The sequence below is a fragment of the Anopheles gambiae genome, chromosome 3, assembly GCF_943734735.2.
Source record: "Anopheles gambiae chromosome 3, idAnoGambNW_F1_1, whole genome shotgun sequence".
NCBI classification, from domain to species: Eukaryota; Metazoa; Arthropoda; class Insecta; order Diptera; family Culicidae; genus Anopheles; species Anopheles gambiae.
This window is the reverse complement of record NC_064602.1, coordinates 47,133,661-47,152,298: the sequence shown is the minus strand read 5'-3', so window position 1 is coordinate 47,152,298 and position 18,638 is coordinate 47,133,661. Positions and strand designations below refer to the sequence as shown.

At 42.5% G+C, this 18,638-nt stretch overlaps 4 protein-coding genes across 6 annotated transcripts in view; 2 read left to right on the top strand and 2 right to left on the bottom strand.

Annotated features, from left to right (window-relative positions):
- The first annotated feature begins 1,512 nt into the window (after positions 1-1,512).
- LOC1279448 (RUS family member 1) lies at positions 1,513-4,749 on the top strand. The gene is made up of 5 exons (XM_319167.3): positions 1,513-1,759; positions 1,844-2,026; positions 2,110-2,248; positions 2,405-2,716; positions 2,781-4,749. Exons 1-5 carry the CDS (start codon positions 1,693-1,695, stop codon positions 3,331-3,333), a joined length of 1,254 nt encoding a protein of 417 aa, XP_319167.2. The 5' UTR covers positions 1,513-1,692; the 3' UTR covers positions 3,334-4,749.
- A 43-nt stretch (positions 4,750-4,792) lies between these two features.
- On the bottom strand, positions 4,793-5,805 carry LOC1279447 (RWD domain-containing protein 4). The gene is made up of 3 exons (XM_319166.5): positions 5,549-5,805; positions 5,373-5,479; positions 4,793-5,296 (listed from the first exon to the last, which is right to left on the bottom strand). The coding sequence occupies exons 1-3, from the start codon at positions 5,654-5,656 to the stop codon at positions 4,900-4,902; spliced, it is 612 nt and encodes a 203-aa protein (XP_319166.4). The 5' UTR covers positions 5,657-5,805; the 3' UTR covers positions 4,793-4,899.
- Positions 5,806-13,183: 7,378 nt separating this feature from the next.
- Positions 13,184-14,274, top strand: LOC3292521 (probable DNA replication complex GINS protein PSF2). Its single transcript, XM_560987.5, has 2 exons — positions 13,184-13,514; positions 13,579-14,274. The coding sequence occupies exons 1-2, from the start codon at positions 13,270-13,272 to the stop codon at positions 13,949-13,951; spliced, it is 618 nt and encodes a 205-aa protein (XP_560987.5). The 5' UTR covers positions 13,184-13,269; the 3' UTR covers positions 13,952-14,274.
- An 884-nt stretch (positions 14,275-15,158) lies between these two features.
- LOC1279446 (TNF receptor-associated factor 4) overlaps positions 15,159-18,638 on the bottom strand; it is a 30,153-nt gene continuing 26,673 nt past the window's right edge. For all 3 annotated transcript variants that reach the window (XM_061654542.1, XM_319165.4, XM_061654543.1), the window contains 2 exons: positions 18,450-18,554; positions 15,159-17,666 (listed from right to left, as the gene is read on the bottom strand). In XM_061654542.1, the coding sequence (XP_061510526.1) occupies positions 16,563-17,666; positions 18,450-18,554 (1,209 nt within the window). In that variant the 3' untranslated portion in view covers positions 15,159-16,562. The remainder of the gene's footprint in view (positions 17,667-18,449; positions 18,555-18,638) is intronic.

Below are 18,638 nucleotides of genomic sequence, written 5' to 3'. Positions count from 1 at the left end.
ATTAGAGACACCAGTATTAACCGAGCACACCGGTGAGTTGGTTAATGCTACGAAATTTTTTTTTTGTTATATCGATGTTATAAGTTTAAGTTTAAGGTACGAATTAAAAAGAAAATTGTTGACAATAAGCTTTAAGTTTAAAAAAAATAGAGTCCTTTGAAACGTTGTAAACTTTTTTTATTTGTGTTAATGTTTGTTGGTTCACCATCCATTGAATGTAATTGAAAAAAAAAACAAAAATGACGAAAAATTTACGTTTATTATAAGAAGTGAGAGAGAAGGTGGGGTAGATGGAGAGAACCAGAGACTATTATTTGGAATAGTGCTATACTTTTCCCGTTGTTAAAACCATTTATTCGTGCATACAACAACCCCTCGTATGCAAAATGTGTTAAAACAGATTCAAATAGATCGAAAAATGACTTCTCACATATAGCGTGCAGGATTTGAACCCACGACCGGTACATTTCTAGGTTCTACGAGACTTCACGAAATTAGCGCATCACAGTTATTCCAACTTGCCCCTTACTATTCAATCCGCTAATTAAATCGATTTAGAGAGAATATGAACAGCCAGCGGAACTTTGGTGAGACTTACGTATTGCACACTACTGACGGCATTGTCAAGAACATCCCTTTAACGGCCTCTACATAGACTTTTCATATGTTCTTCATGTTCCTTGGCACAACAACGCTGAATGATCAAGCCTACCCAAAACTTTGACCGAAAGAACTGACTATTTTTGTCATATTTTAGTCACTGCAGAATAATAAGCTTTTAGTACAGCAAAACAGTCCAGTTGGAAAACGAACCTCGTTCGGAATTACGGAAACATCTTAGGCGGTGCTCTGGAATCAATCGAACAAGACATCCATCTCGAACAAACGTATAAAGCTGTATGGTGGTGCACCGTCTGACATATCGAGCAGATAAGACAAACACCTGCCAAATTCCATACATTTTCCATGTTCGATGTCGTGTTCGATTGTTTTTTCGTTTTCACATCTTTACTTGTGCTTTTTTGCATTTTTTTTAGTTTTTATGTGATAGCTTGAGATTCGTTCTGGGTAATAGGCAATAAAAACCACATCTTAGGCCCGTATCATTGCTTTTTCTCATGTTATTTTTTCGGAAGGCCTATCAAAATTGTTTATGGGATTTGACAGATAACGTCGGACGACGAATCGCAACGCCTTCCGATAAAATCGCATGCGAAAAAGCAGGCCTTGGACGGAAAAAACTTTCACTTCATGTTGTGATTGAAAAACGAAAATAAACTTGTGAAAACGTGTTGCCTGCCCCTGGATTGCAACATGTTCCTCTGCCAAATCTTTTTTCAAAATAATAAGTTAAAATCCTGTTCTTATTTTTCTCAATTTATTTTTTCAAACAAAGACATTACAGCAAAACTAGGAAATATTTCTCGAACTAATTTCTTTACAATATTTTATCAAGTTAAAAAAAATCACTAAATGTACGATACGATGTCCATCTGGTCGCTCACCACACCAATCGGTTGTCAAGTAGCAGCAGAAAAAATAACAACAAATGGAGCTGTCCGTACTGTACTCATGCAGGAAAAACTAATCTCCAGTTGGTTCTAGGTTTTGTTCGTCCTCATCGATTGGTTAGTTTATGTTTCGTTGCGCTGGTGAATTGTGTTTTACGTACGCGATTGCGTTTGTATCAGCATGAAAATCCACTTCCGCGAACAGTACTGCTCGAATGGAGAGGAAATTCTCTACGTCACGCCAGATCGTAAGCAAAGATAGTTTGGCCCAGCGCAGCCTCCCATGGCTGGTTTATTATTTATTAACGCGTGCAATTTTTCCTCCTCTCCAGACCAAGACACTGTCGTTCGCGTAACAGTTAAGGGTGAACGGCCATCGATACGGAAGCGCTTCAGCTTAAAGCGGTTTTTCCAGCATCTCTTCCTGCCTGTTGGATATCCGGACAGTGTGAGCAGTGACTACTTATCATACCAAAAGTGGGACACGTTGCAGGCTTTCTGTAGCACCATAAGTGGTAAGTTGTAGCGGCTGTGATGACAAACTCCCTTGCAATTTAATGTGTTTAACACTGTAAATCGCACTCTTTCGTTTGCTTAGGAACGCTAACAACTCATGCAATCCTCAAAGGAGTTGGAGTCGGAAGCGATGCGGCCAACCCACTTTCAGCAACAATTACATGGGTGCTCAAGGATGGTACCGGACATTTGGGTAGAATACTGTTCGCCTGGTGGAAAGGGTAAGCTTGGCAGGATTGCACTGCTTTCTGTCTTATTAATTTTTGCGATGCGATGTCAATGTCACTCAAGCATGTTATTTCACACGACCCATTTCTCCCGGCGGAGATTGTGTTTCGTGTTGCTATTTTTAACCTTCATTTCCACTTCCATAACAGTTCGGAATTAGATATCGATTCGAAAAAGTGGCGCATCCGCGCGGATATACTGAACGATGTTGCGATGGCTATTGATCTGTTCGTGCTGCCGTACTATCCGAAGGCGTCTACGTACATACTTTGTGCAACAACTACCATGAAAGCGATAGTCGGTGTGGCGGGTGGAGCGACCAGATCCGCGCTTACCCAACACCATGCCATACGCGGTAACTTGGCGGACGTAGCATCGAAAGATAGCGCACAGGAAACTTGTGTCAATTTGATTGCCTCCTTTGTAGGGCTTTTCCTTCTCACGTACCTGCAAAATCAAAAGTAAGTTGCTTGCAGCTGAGTCACCAATTCAAGGTGAACTAATTGTTTTGCTTGTCCTATCTAGGGTGTTGTACGGTTTATTTGCCTTCGTGACACTGATTCACATCTACGCCAATATCAAGGCGGTTAAGGCAGTCTGCTTGCGAACGTTTAATGAAGCACGCTACTTAATCGCACTGGAAGAGTACTTTAAATCCGGAATGATGCTCTCTCCTCAGCAAGTCAACAAGCTGGAAAGAGTCACCGTCGGCCAAACGGTGACACTGACGGCTCGGGTGAAGATTGGATGCTCTGTCCGGGAGCTCACCGAGTTTTATCGCAATTGCTACGATCTGGAAAACCTGATCGCTTGTTTTGATTCGCGAGACAAGTTTCTAATAGCAGAAACGCGCCACTATGTCGGTGTATACCTGCACTTCACGGTGAAACCGCTGGATATTATAAAATCCTACTTTTACGTTGCTTCCTACTTGCAAGACAAGAGCCAGCTGCGCGATCGCTACTGGGAAATACAAAACAAGTGGAACGAATTCCTTAACATGGCTCAGTGCGAGGGATGGAACGTGCATGCGCATTTGCTCAAAACCGATGAGTATCGGCTCGATTGGAGGATATAGACCGCCGTAAGATATCGCCATTATCTGCCCAACTATCTAGTACCAGCGTTCGGCGCAGATTACTGCTGTTCGTAGAGAGGGGGTAGTCCGTTCCTCTTTCGCGTGCTTTCACAATAATGGCACTCAAAAATCCTATGTCCTCCATCGCACTACCATCAGGATTGTATTGTGCAGGATTATAAGCCGAGTGCCAAAGAGACGGTAACGGATGGAAGAACAGCACAGCAACACAACGGAATGGAATAAAACAACGACAAATAACAACGAAACCATTTTGTTCTAGTCAGTACGGAGGACGGATCAGACGGAAAGGAAAACACGTCCCAACGACACGCACGCACCTTTTTAGGACCAAACTATGGGAGCACATCGGCAACCGTAGCTCGCATTTTAGAATTAGACGAATGCACTATTTCCCTTGTTCTGCAATGTGTAGTAGCGAGTTGACGCAAGGGAACGGTCATAGATCCGTAGGATAAACGCAAATGATAGAATTGTTCGTCGTTAAGATTACTTTTAGAAGAAGGATTGAAGTTAGCTCAACAGTTTAACACCAGGCGTTTCAAGCAACATCGACGCCAACGAAAATTCATTTTCGAACTCCATATTTTACGATACAACAAGCTGTGTAGGGAATTTTAATCATATCAACTACAAATGAACACACCGTTTGTCAAGACATTTTTCGATCCCCAAACTCCGGTTTTACTACACGACGTAGAAAAGAAATTTTATCCGCTTAAAAGCATTTGATTAATCGATTAAACTTTGAACAATTGCTTTTATTGCCACTTATTCCGTAAAAAATGCAATAAGCAAGTTAATTCAGAATATAAAAATGGTACCAGAAGAGTTTCTGGGTTTTTTTTTTAAATGAAACTCCAATACAGCAGCAGACTGTTAGTCATTCCTCTATGATAGGTTCCAAACACTTTTATCGAGCCGACAGCTGACATGCGATAGTAAGATAGAGAAAGGCAGCACGGTTTTACGCATTAGGCTTTTAGCACAGTTTTAAACGGCATTTTATCAGTAAAAAAATAGCAGCAGAGAACCGAAAACCAAAACTCAAACCGTCTACAAATGTATGCTTCACTGCTGTGATAAAACAGAAAATTAGCGCAATTCAACCGTTCCCAACTTATATTAGTATTTTGGTATAGCAACTTTACACTCTAGAATCCTACCGCTGTTGCACAAAGTAGGAAAAAAGTTTACTGCAGTACTGCTAAACACTTTGTTTCATTCGTTTGCCTTGCTGGCGCTTTTTGGGCCATTCTGCCGTCAGCTTATGTTGCAGTTTCTATATGGCAATTTTAACAATCAGCGCTATAGTAGATTTATTATTGCAAGAATACCGCTGCAAGTTCTAGATCATAAACGGACAGAATAAACAATTTTCCAAATTGAAACAAACAACGGGTTTCCTTTGCAATCATTCAAATGTAATATCAGCGTGTTTGACGTTCACAGTACTTTATTAAGCTATATTATTCCATTCCAACGGGCTACACAGTTCATAGCATTGACTGCTATGCATAAATAGGCCAGCCTTTTCTCATTGCCCTATTCTGGTTTTCCTCCCGTCTGCGACAAATGTTTGATGATATCAACCCAATTCCAGCCACGCTGCCGGTTACCCTTGCTATCGACTCGGTCCCACTGTTTCCGTTTCTGGGCTTTGGTAAGATGTTCCCGTTTCGCATCTCTCTTACCATCTTTCCCTTCGTTCGCTACGCCCTCTTCATCAGAATCGCTATTCGACTGTTCAGCCTCCACACGTGCGTTGGTGGTACCGATGATCATCTGCTGACCATCACCCGCATTACAGTTTTCATCCGTCAGCAGTTCATCCAGCTTATCCTTTAGGCACTCAAATAATGTGTATGTCATGCCACAACCAATCCATTGCTGCGCTTCTTCATTTAGGATGGAGGCAATCGAATCTTTCGCCGAACGAGAGCTAAACATTAGAGTGACAACATGGAACAGTTGTTAAAACTTTCTACGACCCGTTGAAGAGGCATTGTTTCACTTACAGATTTCTGTTGTAGAATGTTTCCAGATTGAAGCTGGGCAGCTCATTGGGATAGTTTTCCGTCCAACAGATCTCTAGCAGAAACGATTTGTTACCTTCTTCACCGTACTGAAAACAGAAATTGAGTCTTAGAAAAGTATATTCTTCTGGAAAGTGGACGAGATGCCGGATACCTACTTTGTACTGGTACGTTTCGGAGTTCACCTGCTTGAAGGCACTGTCTCCTTCGTATATCGATATGAGAGCTTCCCTTTCGTCATCCTGCATTTCTTTTGCCTCGGACATTGCTAAAAGCAGCTACTAAAACAGCTAAAAGTGAATTAAATTAGGTGTTGAACACGAAAAAACAACAAGTGGCATCGGTGGCCACTGTTTATGTTTTTTTTTCTGACCGATTTGCTGTCCAAATCTGATAGCTGTGGGATGACAGCAACAGAGTGACCAGAAATACCGATTTATCTGTATTCCTACCGATTTTTCATATGCATACCGATTTACAGATAAGCCTCCTAAAACTACCGATTTTTCTTTTTAACCTACCGAAAATCACAGAATTTTGATTTTTCAGTCGTTTAAGCTTATTATGAGGCGCTTGGGATGCTGTTTCAAGGATTGCTAACCTCATTTGTTACTTATCGCGCTGATGCACGTTTGTTTGCCTGGCACTTTTTATTTTTATCCGTTAAAATGCCCAAGTGCCACAAATCCACTAAACGACCACTAAACGGCTTCTAAACGACTCAAGTTCTCTACCTAAACGGAATATAGAAAGACTTCGTTTAGCAGACGGCAAACGACTCATGCATTCTAAAAATAGCGAAAAAGCTGGTGGCGCTCTCTGTTGGTGGGATACCCCAACTAGTTGAGCTTCATCGCTTGGAGGAGAGCTTTCTCATTTCCTCTGTACTGTTGTATGGTTTCGCATTGAAGTTATGCATCGCTAGAACTAGAACGGCGATACAATTGTTTAAATACTAAACTCCAATGGAAACCATCAGCACTGAAGCAAGTGAGAATTGAGTAATGGTCGTTGGTGTTGATACCCACGTATCTGACCACACGACCATTTATATAGATTTTTGCTCGGAAAGTTAGAGGGCTATATAGGTCATGATAAGATGAAACTTGTCGAAACACATTGAAAGAAAAGAATAGCAATATAATAATCAGTTTTAATACGCCATCTATTGATCAAACCAATGAAGCTGTGGAGCGTTCATTTTTTTCTATGGATATTAAATTTTCCAGTCGTTTAAGCTTAATCTGTGGCGCTTGGGTGTAATGTTCATAATAAGTAGAAAATGTCAGTTGCGTGGATTCCGAGAATTGCTCGTCAAAGAAAATCATTTAAATTTGAATTTGAATCTCGCTGTCGGTGGTTAAAGCTTATCCGACAGACAAAGAGAATGAAATTTTCAGGCGAGGGGAAAGTAGAAACCCACGGTGGGGGTCCGGCCCAAGATCGGATCCGAAGTCCATTGTTTTGGGCTAAAAATTAAAAATGGCGGATGGAGCGCTACCACGGAAAGAATGCGCTCTATTGCATGCCTTTAAAATGCACGAGGCGCTCTCACTGAAAAGAACGCTCGCTCGTGCTGTTTCATTGTATTTTCCTTATACCCCTTCCTTTACACGGACTTGGTGCACCCGAATCAAGAGAAAAACTTTAACACATCAAACTTGGTTTATAAAATGTTGTGAGCTAACCTGGAGCGGATGGATTGCTACTAGTAACTCACCGTTGGCGCGTGAGTGATCATCGGTTGATGTGTGCGTGCAATCTATCCGGGTCATCGTTTGCGCGGTCAACGGGGTCGACCGGCGAACACGCCGGCACTTGGCAACTGGCAATTAAGGATAGCGCACGGAAAGGGAACGGCGGGAAACAGTCTTCGTTTTTACGTTAGAATAACGTCTTTTATGTTAATACAGTTATATGTTCGTTTATGTTACAAACGCGTGTACCTCTCTGAGTAATAATAACCGAAGAAGAAAAGGAACATATCATAAAAGACGCACACTTTTTCATTCTTTTTGCTAGTAGGGTAAAAAGAAATTGATCGTTAAAATAATGGATTAAATTTAAATGGTTGCGTTCTCAACAGTGCTCCGGCCGAAATCTGCCAATATAATCTGGCCACACTGGTCCGCAGGTCATGCGAACTTTTTGGCGGCCACCGTCGCAAAACCGTCGCAAAACGTCAAAACCGGCGTCGCATGTACTGCAAACCGACGTCGCCAGCGAGCGAAACTCGCAACGATTTCGAGGCGCTGGCGACGGTTGTTTTTGACGTTTGGCGACGGTTATTGACCTTTCGAGTGAGCTTTTGCCCGGCGGGCCAGTGTGGCCAGATTATATTGGCAGATTTCGGCAGGAGCTCTGTTGAAAACGCAACCATTTAACCAAAGTGAGTGTATATATCAGGTGGGCTTATGGTGTTCTTTCTCCCCAATACATCGACACACAATTTGACGGTTTGCTCCATAGCAAAATCTAGTATGCCTTGAAGTTTAAACAAAATCTCGCAAAAATTGTATGTGGTTTTGCTCAGGCGTAGCACAAAGAAAGAAGCCAAAAAAACCTACACGACGGCCAGTTCTTGGATTAAAATGATGATCTGAAGATTACTGGATAACAACCCTAGTGCCACAAATCCACTAAACGACCACTAAATGGTTTCTAAACGACTCAAGTTCTCTACCTAAACGGAATATAGTTTAGCAGACTTCGTTTAGCAGACGGCAAACGACTCATGCATTATAAAAATAGCTGGTGGCGCTCTCTGTTGGAGGGATACCCCCACCAGTTGAGCTTCATCGCTTGGAGGAGAGCTTTCTCATTTCCTCTGTACTTTTGTATGGTTTCGCATTGAAGTTATGCATCGCTAGAACTAGAATGGCGATACGATTGCTTAAATACTAAACTCCAACGGAAACCACCAGCACTGAAGAAAGTGAAATTTGAGTAATGATCGTTGGTGTTGATACCCGCGTATCTGACCACACGACCATTCATATAGATTGTTGCTCAGAAAGTTAGAAGGCTATATTGGTCATGATAAGATGAAACTTGTCGAAACACATTGCAAGAAAAGGATAGCAATATAATGATGAGTTGTAATACCACCGACAAACCGACGTGACACTTCGAACAAAATGAGCTTCAAAAGTTGTCTCCTTATTTCAAATGAAAATACGTTAAACACTAGCGCCATCTCTATAATGATTCGCTTACTACACTGACACAGAGAAGAAACTGCTAAATCCCCTTTTTGTTTTTCTTCGCAAATTCCAATGCATATTGTTTTATGTACTTCTCACATCTTTTCTCACATCTTTTCTGATTTGGAAACTAATAAAATGATTTTCCTGGGTGTTTTGTCCAAGAATTCTCACAAAATCTTGCCTCACACTTCCTTCGCAATTTGTATTTAGAAAAGTTGTTTACATCGAAGCAGCAGTGAACAGAGCTTACTTTGACAGAAGTGATCGCCTCACTGGTAAATGACAGTACTTTCGTGTGGGACACTTTTGTAACGCCAGTTTCACGTCGGTTTGTCGGTGGTAATACGCCATCTATTGATCAAACCAATGAAGCTGTGAATCTTTCATTTTTTTCTATGAATATTCAATTTCCAGTCGTTTAAGCTTAATCTGTGGCGCTTGGGAACAACACAGTTCCCTAGCAAAATCTGATATATAGGAAACGATTATTGAATCCGTTCAGTCAACGAGCAAGGAGAAGTGTACCAAGCGAACCAATTATGAATTTATACTGAAAGTGAGGAATTTATCAGAGTGCCAGTGCATATGTCCTTTGCTCCTGTTCAACAGACCATCGAAATATCTCAAATATCGAGTAAAATTGTGAAAATTTTGGATAAAGTTAGTAGTGAGTCCATAGAAAATTCATCAAAGCATCCAGTTTGTTATGGATCTAACTGTCAAACCAGGGTTTCTTCCTATTTTCGTTTTTAGACGTCAAATTGCACTGGATAAGCCCACCTGATATATCAACTAATTTTGCATTTAACCTTTGTTTCTATGACCAAAAATACACCCCCATCTTTATGATCACCTACCCGGGTAGGTCATACATTTTGTATGAGAAATTGCTCTTTTGCGTGGTAAATTGATCATATCTTATGTTTTAGTTATTGAAATAACTTCAAATTTTCAGGAAAGCTTGAAGTTAGCTGTATCTTGGGGGCCGCCTGTATATGAAAAATAATTAGGAAAATCCCTTTTTTATACTGGAAAGAACAAAGTTTTATGCAGTGTTTGGATTTCTATGTATATATTGATTTGAATTATATTATGGCATGAATTATGGGATTCTGGTAACGGGATTAGAAACAGACAACACTTGAAGGCTACAATATAAACAAGGAACTAGATGAGGATTAACTGAACTATGTAATGAATTGTACAAATGATCTCAAACAGACAAGTGAATAAACTTTAGCAAAGTGAAAGTTCAACCGTCTACACGTTATTTTCTTATTCCCAAAATATCTCAAGTTTTCCTCTAATTTCACACCCGGTGTGATTTTCTACAAGCAGCTTTCCTGAAAATTTAAAGTTATTTCAATAATTAAAACAGAAGATATGATCAATTTACCATCCAGAAATGCAAACTCCCATACAAAATGTATGACCTTCCCGGGTAGGTGATCATAAAGATGAGGGTGTATTTTTGGTCTTAGAAACGAAGGTTAAATGGTTGCGTTCTCAACAGTGCTCCTGCCGAAATCTGCCAATATAATCTGGCCACACTGGCCCGCAGGGCAAAAGCTCACTCGAAAGGTCAATAACCGTCGCCAAACGTCAAAAACGACCGTCGCCAGCGCCTCGAAATCGTTGCGAGTTTCGCTCGCTGGCGACGTCGGTTTGCAGTACATGCGACGCCGGTTTTGACGTTTTGCGACGGTTTTGCGACGGTGGCCGCCAAAAAGCTCGCCTTGCCCTTGTGGGCAAAGTGACCAGAAATACCGATGTATATATATACAGTCATTATCCGATATACGCTATCGTACGGGACCGAGCGCAATAGCGTATCTCGAGTTTTCGCGTATAGCGGATTTGTATGGAAAAATAGTTTACACTACCAGTTCGAGCGTTGAAAAATATCGCCACAGAGTTTTGCATTAAAGTTTTTTGTTGTAAAACAGGTATCTTTTGCACAAATTTAATGCAAAATGCAAAAAGAACATTAAGGAAACTCAAAAAGAGCATAAAATATTTCAAAAGAATTAAAATATTTGTAAAAAACACATGGAGCTGTCAAATTTAGAGCAATCTCGTACTGCGAATTCGCATATATCGAGTATCGCGTACTGCGGATAATTGCTGTATACAGTGGAGCGCCGTTTATCCGGGTACCTTTTATCCGGCTTTCCGTTTATCCGTGCTGTTGAGAAATGACAGTTCAATACAAAAAACATTGCGTTATGAGGAGGATATTTGAAAAAGCGGTTATAAGAGCACATTGTCATCACAAAAAACGCTATAATTCATGGCAAATTTTAAAAATTCTCTTTCGAAAAACATGAAGTTAATAAACACTGAGTTATATTTATCAAAAAATAAGAGAAATTTCCAAAACATAACCAGGAATTGGTGATAAAATATATCATTTGACCCATTATCCGTGTTATTCGCTTATCCGGGCGAAGTAAAGTCCCGAGAAGCCCGGATAAACGGCGCTCCACTGTAATAAACTAGAACGTATACATAAACTAGAACGTCTTGGGTTCTCTGCTTCCATGGTGGAGTGGTTTAGATCCTACCTAACAGCTCGTAGCTACCGCGTACAAGTTGATTGCTTCTTTTCTACCGTGTTTGAGAGCTCTTCTGGCGTTCCACAGGGTAGCAACCTGGGACCACTACTCTTTTCACTTTTTTTCAATGATGTTACTTCGGCTGTTAGCAACTCTGAATGTTTATTGTACGCTGACGATCTTAAGCTATTCCTTCCAATCCGTGAAGCATCCGATGTTATCTCCCTGCAAAGTTCTGTGAACTGCTTTTCCGACTGGTGTGAGAAAAATGACCTAGTAATATCTGTCGATAAATGTATGTGTGTGTCGTTCCACCGAACTGTCTGTCCCATAACCCATAACTATAATATTTCTGGAACCATACTGCAACGCTGCCAGACTTTTAGGGACTTAGGCGTTACCTTAGACTGTAAATTGAATTTTCATCAACACTACTCCGATATTTTAGACAAGGCCAACAAAATGGTAGGTTTCATTCGCAGACAATCGAGAGAATTTTCCGACCCACACTGCCTTTTAATGTTGTACAAGTCTCTTGTTCGTCCACTGCTTGAATCTTGTCCTGTAGTATGGTCTCCTTCATCCAGCTTTTGGTCCAAAAAATTGGAGTCAGTACAGAGAAAGTTTACACGTTTTGTCCTGCGTTTTACCCCGTGTCGCAATCTTGATCCTCGTCCGTCTTATGAAACTAGGTGTTTACTGTTTGGGTTAGAGACGCTGGAAAAGAGACGAGAAGTAGCTCAGCAGAAATTTATGTCTAAGCTAATTTTAGGTGAGACTGACGCACCTGAACTACTAGCTAGAATTAACTTAAATGTACCCTCTAGAACATTTCGTAACTATTGACTACTTAAAACCCAACTGGCTAGACGTGCTTATAGTGAAAATGATCCCATGACTGCGATTGCTCTTAAATTTAACGCTAATTATGATAATTTTGACTGGCATCACGCGACTAAGTAACGGTAGTATTAAGTAATAAGGCCACCTTGCTCGACCATTTACTTTATATTGTTTGCAGGTAATTTAAATTAAACCATATATTTATATATATATATATATATATATATATATATATATAATATATATATATATATATATATATATATATATATATATATATATATATATATATATATATATATATATATATATATATATATATACAGTACAACGTCGATTATCCGGGCAGCTCGGGACCGGACGGTTGCCGGTTAATCGATTTGCACGGATAATGGTCCAAGAAATGTCAAATTCATATAAAAATTAAATAATTCATTAGTTTTATGATTAACTCACTTTGAGTTAATCGATTAATCGTTAGTAGAATATTATTTTATTCAATAACTATAGGTATGGCAACTTTTCATGTACAAATATGATATTCAAAAATACCACTAGACAAAACAGAGGTGCACAAAAAACTGGTTGCCCACTTGACTATCGCTGCAAATGTTCGCCGTACCTTTTAACAGCTGTCACATTTATGCACACGGTTAAGCCGCCCGCCGGTTAATCCGCCCCCGGATAATCGACGTTCTACTGTATATCTCAATTAATTTAGTTATTATTTTGGATTATTTTGGGGGAATTATTTTGGAGGACAAACAATTAAATCAATCTAAATAATCCAGCGAAAATGAAATGACAGCACGTACGATAAAATCGTATCCAAGGCGCACTGCTGCGGTCCTAAGCGGTCGCGTGGAGCCCCGAGAAAAAGAACTTGTCACCACAAAAAAAAATGTGCATCTTAGTCCTTCTTTGGCTTACAATTCCAATTTTCAGATCGACACTTCAGAAAAATCTTCATTTGTGTAACCGCTGAACCCATTCTAATCCATATCCTAAATAAAGGATGCATATTCTCGTGAGATGAAACTTTCATTTTCCGCATTAGCACCCCCTCCCATCCCGCTTAACACTTTTTTCGCCGTGACTTCTTTTAAGTTTAAGTTTTAACCTACCGAAAACTACCGATAAAATTTTGATGCGCCTACCGAAGACCGCCAAAATAATCTGGCCATACTGGACAGCAGACATTACTGACGTTATGTCACAAAAGCGCGCAAAATGCTCTTGCAAGTGTTTTGACTAGAACGTGCAGGAGCGCAACAGATGGAACCGGCCGAGCTAGAGTTTATCGGTGAAAACTCCCTAATTAGTGTGATACCCAACTTTAACCATGATTCCATCTATCTCATCTCGGGCACCATCGAACCATTCCGAGGAGGCACGCCGCTTTATGTACCACTGTGGCTGGGAATACATCTTCGGCAACAACAAAAGTGTCGCATCGTAGCACCGAACTGGATGGATATTGATCTGCTGGAAGATATTAAGGAAACGGAGAAACGCATCAGGTATAGTATTCCGTCAATGGTGCACGCAACGATTTTGCTTACACACGATACGATTCATTTGCAGTACCTTTACCAAAATGCCCAGCCCCAACTATATGGTGGAAGCTAAATTGATTCTCAATACCGCACCGGAAGACGTTCCCTCGTCCGATGGCATCAAAACGCTCATCAAGGATATCTACGATGTGCGCTGCGCTAAGCTGCGCACCACGGTGGAAAACTTCATCAAAAGTGAAGGGTCGCATACGGTGAATTTGGAAAATGTAACTGTGCTGGAGCTGCACACCATTCAACCGTTGCTGCCCCATGCAATGGACTTGCTTAGTCGCATAGAACTAACGAGGAAGGTTGTACGTTCGATGAACACAACAACACAATCGTTCAGCTTCGGCGGTACGAGCGGGCTGGGATCGTCCGGTTCATCCAGACCCTGGTAATGTATTCTCAGAACTAATACTAAAGCAGTAAGGATAAAATCACCTTAAAAAAAGGATTGTCCACTAAATGTCTAAAGCCAGAGAGTAAGTTTATAGTTTAATGTTTAGTTAGTTATGTGTTTTATTGTACCAGTCAGGGATACTGTTTTCGATCAATAACACTCCAGTGGGTGTAGGAAAAAGCTGTAAATTTATTGTCTTTTTTCATTTATCTGTTCACATGTTCAAATCATAATGTGGGCTTAAAAGAAAGTAAAAGCTTTTTTCTTGTAAAAAAGTGATTGTGAATAAAATATATACTTTCATGTAAAAGGCCAACCAAACCATAATGTTTTGTGTATCACTTCTACTCATAATTCCTAATTTATTATAAATTTTTATTTAGAGTTTGATTCGCATTTTAAAAAATACTTATTTATTAGTTATAAGATGAGATGAACTAAAATACCGGGAATTAGATAAAAATCGTTTAAATTTATTGAATGCATGTTTCATCTATTTGATATTAGTTTTATTGCACTGCAAATCAAATAAAAAAACTAACCAACAGTAACTTATGAACTTTATTAACAACTTTTGTCTGTTAGTGGGTGCATAGAAGTGAAGGGCAAGACGCCTTCGAAGCCCGAGCCGGCTCCGACCGGCTCCAGACAATTTCGGAGCCGGCTCCGGATCTCATGTATAAGATGGAGTATAAGAGGGTACCAAAGTGTATAAGAGGGACGGGACCAACAAATGCTCCACAACGTTATGCATGTCAATTTTGCAATAACATCGGGTGTTCGCTTCCACACTTTCGAGAAGATAGATTCATATTTTTACGCTGTCATTCAATCCTGTCTTTATTGGACCGAAGCCGTTGGTCCAGAGCCGGTTTCGTTGGTGTAACGAGTTCGGGTCGGATCGGGCCAAATTAGGTTTAATCCAACCCGTGGGTGTTACGCGTTCATGTGGCTTCAATGATAAGAATGTTCAAGAAAGCTTAAACGCTTCCGACTCACTTTTGCAACAGCTTTAGGTCGGTTCCTGAACCTTCTTCATCACCAACGGGTCGGAATCGCTAAAGCTTTCTTGCACCTACCAGAATCGTTCCACTTGTAGATTCCGGGTCAACTCGAACAACTCCAGATTGCTTACGGATCGACCCGCGCATCATCACCAACACCAAATATTACACATGTGATATAATTAGAAATGCTTAAAAATAAAAAAAAAACACAAAACTTTTTAATTTTTTACTTAAATCAGTCAATTGTACACACTCAGTTGTATTTCGAGCTTTGTATGGTTTGATCTTTGTAATGACTAACGTAACGAATATACTACCCGAATTGATAATGCTTTTACACGTTCTTATGGTCTACCGGTATTTAGTTTAACATCAACTTAACCCTACCGACGCACGACATAGCACGCCTTGGATGAGTCTTACTGTGCGACAGAAATGGTTTTCTAGCTAAATGGGCTGGATTTGCTTGCCTTGCTGCGTGGGGAAGAGAGTAGCACTGTGAGGCCAGTGTCTTCCCTTAGCCAAGGCTGCAATCTCCATTTGAAATGAGTGAAATTATAACGAACTGAAAAATGAAACGAAACAAAAGAGCTTACTTCTTACTAACTAACTACTGTTGAACGGTTTACAGCATTCTCGATCGTGTTTTCTTCAACAGAAAAGTACCTAAATGCTTCACCGCTATTGACACCTTAAAGCTAATGACTCGAATCAGAAGAAAAGTGTTACGATTAGTAAGAGTTGCACGCTGAGCTGATGCTTCTGTGTCAAGCGCGTCTTTCAGTATTGACGATCGCCGTCAATCAGAAGACGACAGAGAGCGATTTAATAGGCATAATTTGCTTCTACTCTACTAGTAAGTTACTATCATACAAGCAAACAGTTCAGGTTTCTGCTAGCCGAAAGGTGTACTATATTGTATCTTGCACAAAGACACAACGTTGCGCATAACGCTGCTTTTGTAGTCATTATTGAAAGCTTTTTGATTGCGATTAAAACTTTGCCCCAAACTTTTGCCGTTTTTTGCTGTACACAAAGTAATCGAAACAATTTGTTTTCTTGTGGTTTTTTCCCCTCTGTTTGCACTCGCTCGCCTACGCTTTGCTTACGCAACTAGACTTATCCTAAAGTGTTCCACGCCGTGTAGACGCGTTGTTCGTGTCCTTACAAGCAACTATGAGATTTCGAAGCTGATTTTCGTTTTTAGTGTGATTGGTACACCGTGTTCTCTTACAAGCAAACGGTCCTGGAGACTGTCCCCTGGGTCCAGGGGCGCAGTATCCCGCTCCATTCCGGCCGACGGAAACGGAGCGCGAACCAGCGCCCTGCGGCCAATCCCCAGTGCGTGCGCCATCGCGTAGCAGCTTCTCTCGCCGGGAGAGAACTACCCGATTTGGCCCACACGAATGACTAAGGCGGGAGGATGAGGATGATTGTTACGCTGTCTGACGGGGTCAACGGGACAACTATGTACAATGTGGTTGGGGATGAGGTGGACCAAGCAGGTTCTTGGAAGGAGGTGGGGGTGAGTGTGCGCGCATATAAGTTTATCTATACTATGTACACATCATTGGACTTTTGCTTTTTTGCCTTTGCTCCCTCTTACACTGCCACTATCTTGCTTGGGTCGACCTTTACGCGCAGAAACACGGTGTCATCCCGCACGAACGGGCGCCTGTTGAGCAGCTCGTGGGAAACAAATCGTGGAAAGCCGAACCCGAGCGCATCCGGCTCGGTCGATGGACGCTGGAAGTTCTCCCACGTCGGATCTGGCACAAACGATTCCGCGACGCCTCCCTGGCCGCCGACGCCGCTTCCGAGCGTTCCCTGCTCGAACAGCGTGAAGGTGACGGAGTGCGAGAAGGGCCACTTGAGCAGGGCATCGTACTCGCCCGGCAGCACCTTGATGTACACGGACACGTGCGTTCCCTCGCCCGGCCCGTTACCGTTGAGGAACATCGACGCCTGCAGCTTGTAGCCGTACTGGCTGGTGTAGAACGGTGGCGACACCAGCTCCAGCCCGTCCTTCGTCTTCGCTTCCTGCATCTTCACCGACCAGTCGGTGATCTTCCACAGCAGCGTGCCGGTGTAGTTGGTGCTCAGCTTCGCCATGGCGCTCTTCAGCATGTTGATCTGCTGTCCCTGCCGGCCCGACAGTGCCACCATCAGCGACAGATGCGCGGACGTGTTCGCCTCCAGATGCGCCTCCAGCAGGTGGCGCGGACCCTTGAAGCGGCATCCGGCCTCCTTGAACGTGCACGGCACCGTCAGCGCTTTGCACTCGTCGCGCAGATGCGCATCGAGATCGGCGCGCGCGAACGGCCCCGCGTCGCACCGCTGCGGACAGGGGATGGGGCTGCGCGGACAGGTAGCGCCATGGGCGGCCAGTGTGTCGGCACAGAACTCGCGCCCACAGTGCGGACAGCGGCGCAAACGTTTGGCACAGTCTTTGGCACGGTGGATGGACATGCGGCCGCGCAGTACGCGCGTGCCACACTTGGACTCGCAGTAGATCGGTTCCGAGCTGCAGGTGCCGGCGTGCTCCTCCAGCCCAATGCCGGTGAACTCCACGTTGCAGAACTCGCAGATGGCACGGCGCAGGATGCAGGTGAACGCCAGATGGTCCGTCATCATTACGCGCGGTATCTGGGAGCCGCACTTGTTCGGGCACTGGATGGCATCGTGCTTGCAGGTATTCAGATGTGCCTGGAGGGAGCAATAAGAAAAAAGAGAGGGGGAAACGTATTAGAAAAATGAAAGGTAAGTGTGCATGTCGTCAATATCATCTATGGTTTAGCTAGTCCTCCTCAAGCAAACTCAACTCCGACAAACATCACTGAAGTCGTCATTTATATAAAAGGGCGTTCGATGGTGGATTTCTAACAAACGCAAACGTTTGCGTAGGCCGGCTCGCGCTACAAAAGAGCAACGATTAATTAACTTAAGCACACGGGCACAATTCGAAAGGCCGACCCGCCACACGAAACGATTCGATTCTTGTGGGCTGTGTGTTGTGTTGTGTGCCGGAGAAACATACAGGGTCACCAGCCACGCGCGCGCAGTACTGACCCGCGCAGGCCCGCTCGCTTTCGTCACCTGCTGCTACCGCCGAGCGCGAGGATCAAACGATCGTCAAACCTGTTTTCCATGGCACCCCGCCTGCGCACGCATTCTCACAGTTGCGGATTACTGCTAGTTGCGCACAAGGTAGTAAGAGGTACGCTAAGCTGCTCTAATCGAGCGAGCGCGCCGCCGTGCGTCTTTCGTGTGGAGCTCGCTCTCTCCTAAGCAATTTTCTTCATTTCTTCTGCAGCTCTTATACAGCGCTCCACAGAGTGTTTGTGCACTTTCATTCGATCATCCCGAATGAAGAGATAGCGGAGAAAAACGCACTGAAGCGCTGGTTTGCATACGTGAGCGGATACACTCGGGGGAACAAAAACGAACGAACGAACGAACGAACACGTAAAAGACTGTCGCAATAATCACCTTCAATTTCCTCAACTCGTCAGACCATTTGCAGCCTTGCTTGTGATGAATGCAGAATACCAATGAGCCCATGATGGCCTTCTCGGACTCGGGATCGGGATAGATCTGTGAAAAAGAGAGAGAGAGAGAGAAAGAAGAAAGGAAAAAAAACAAAAAATTAAAACATTGCAACTGATGAAGGTAAATGCG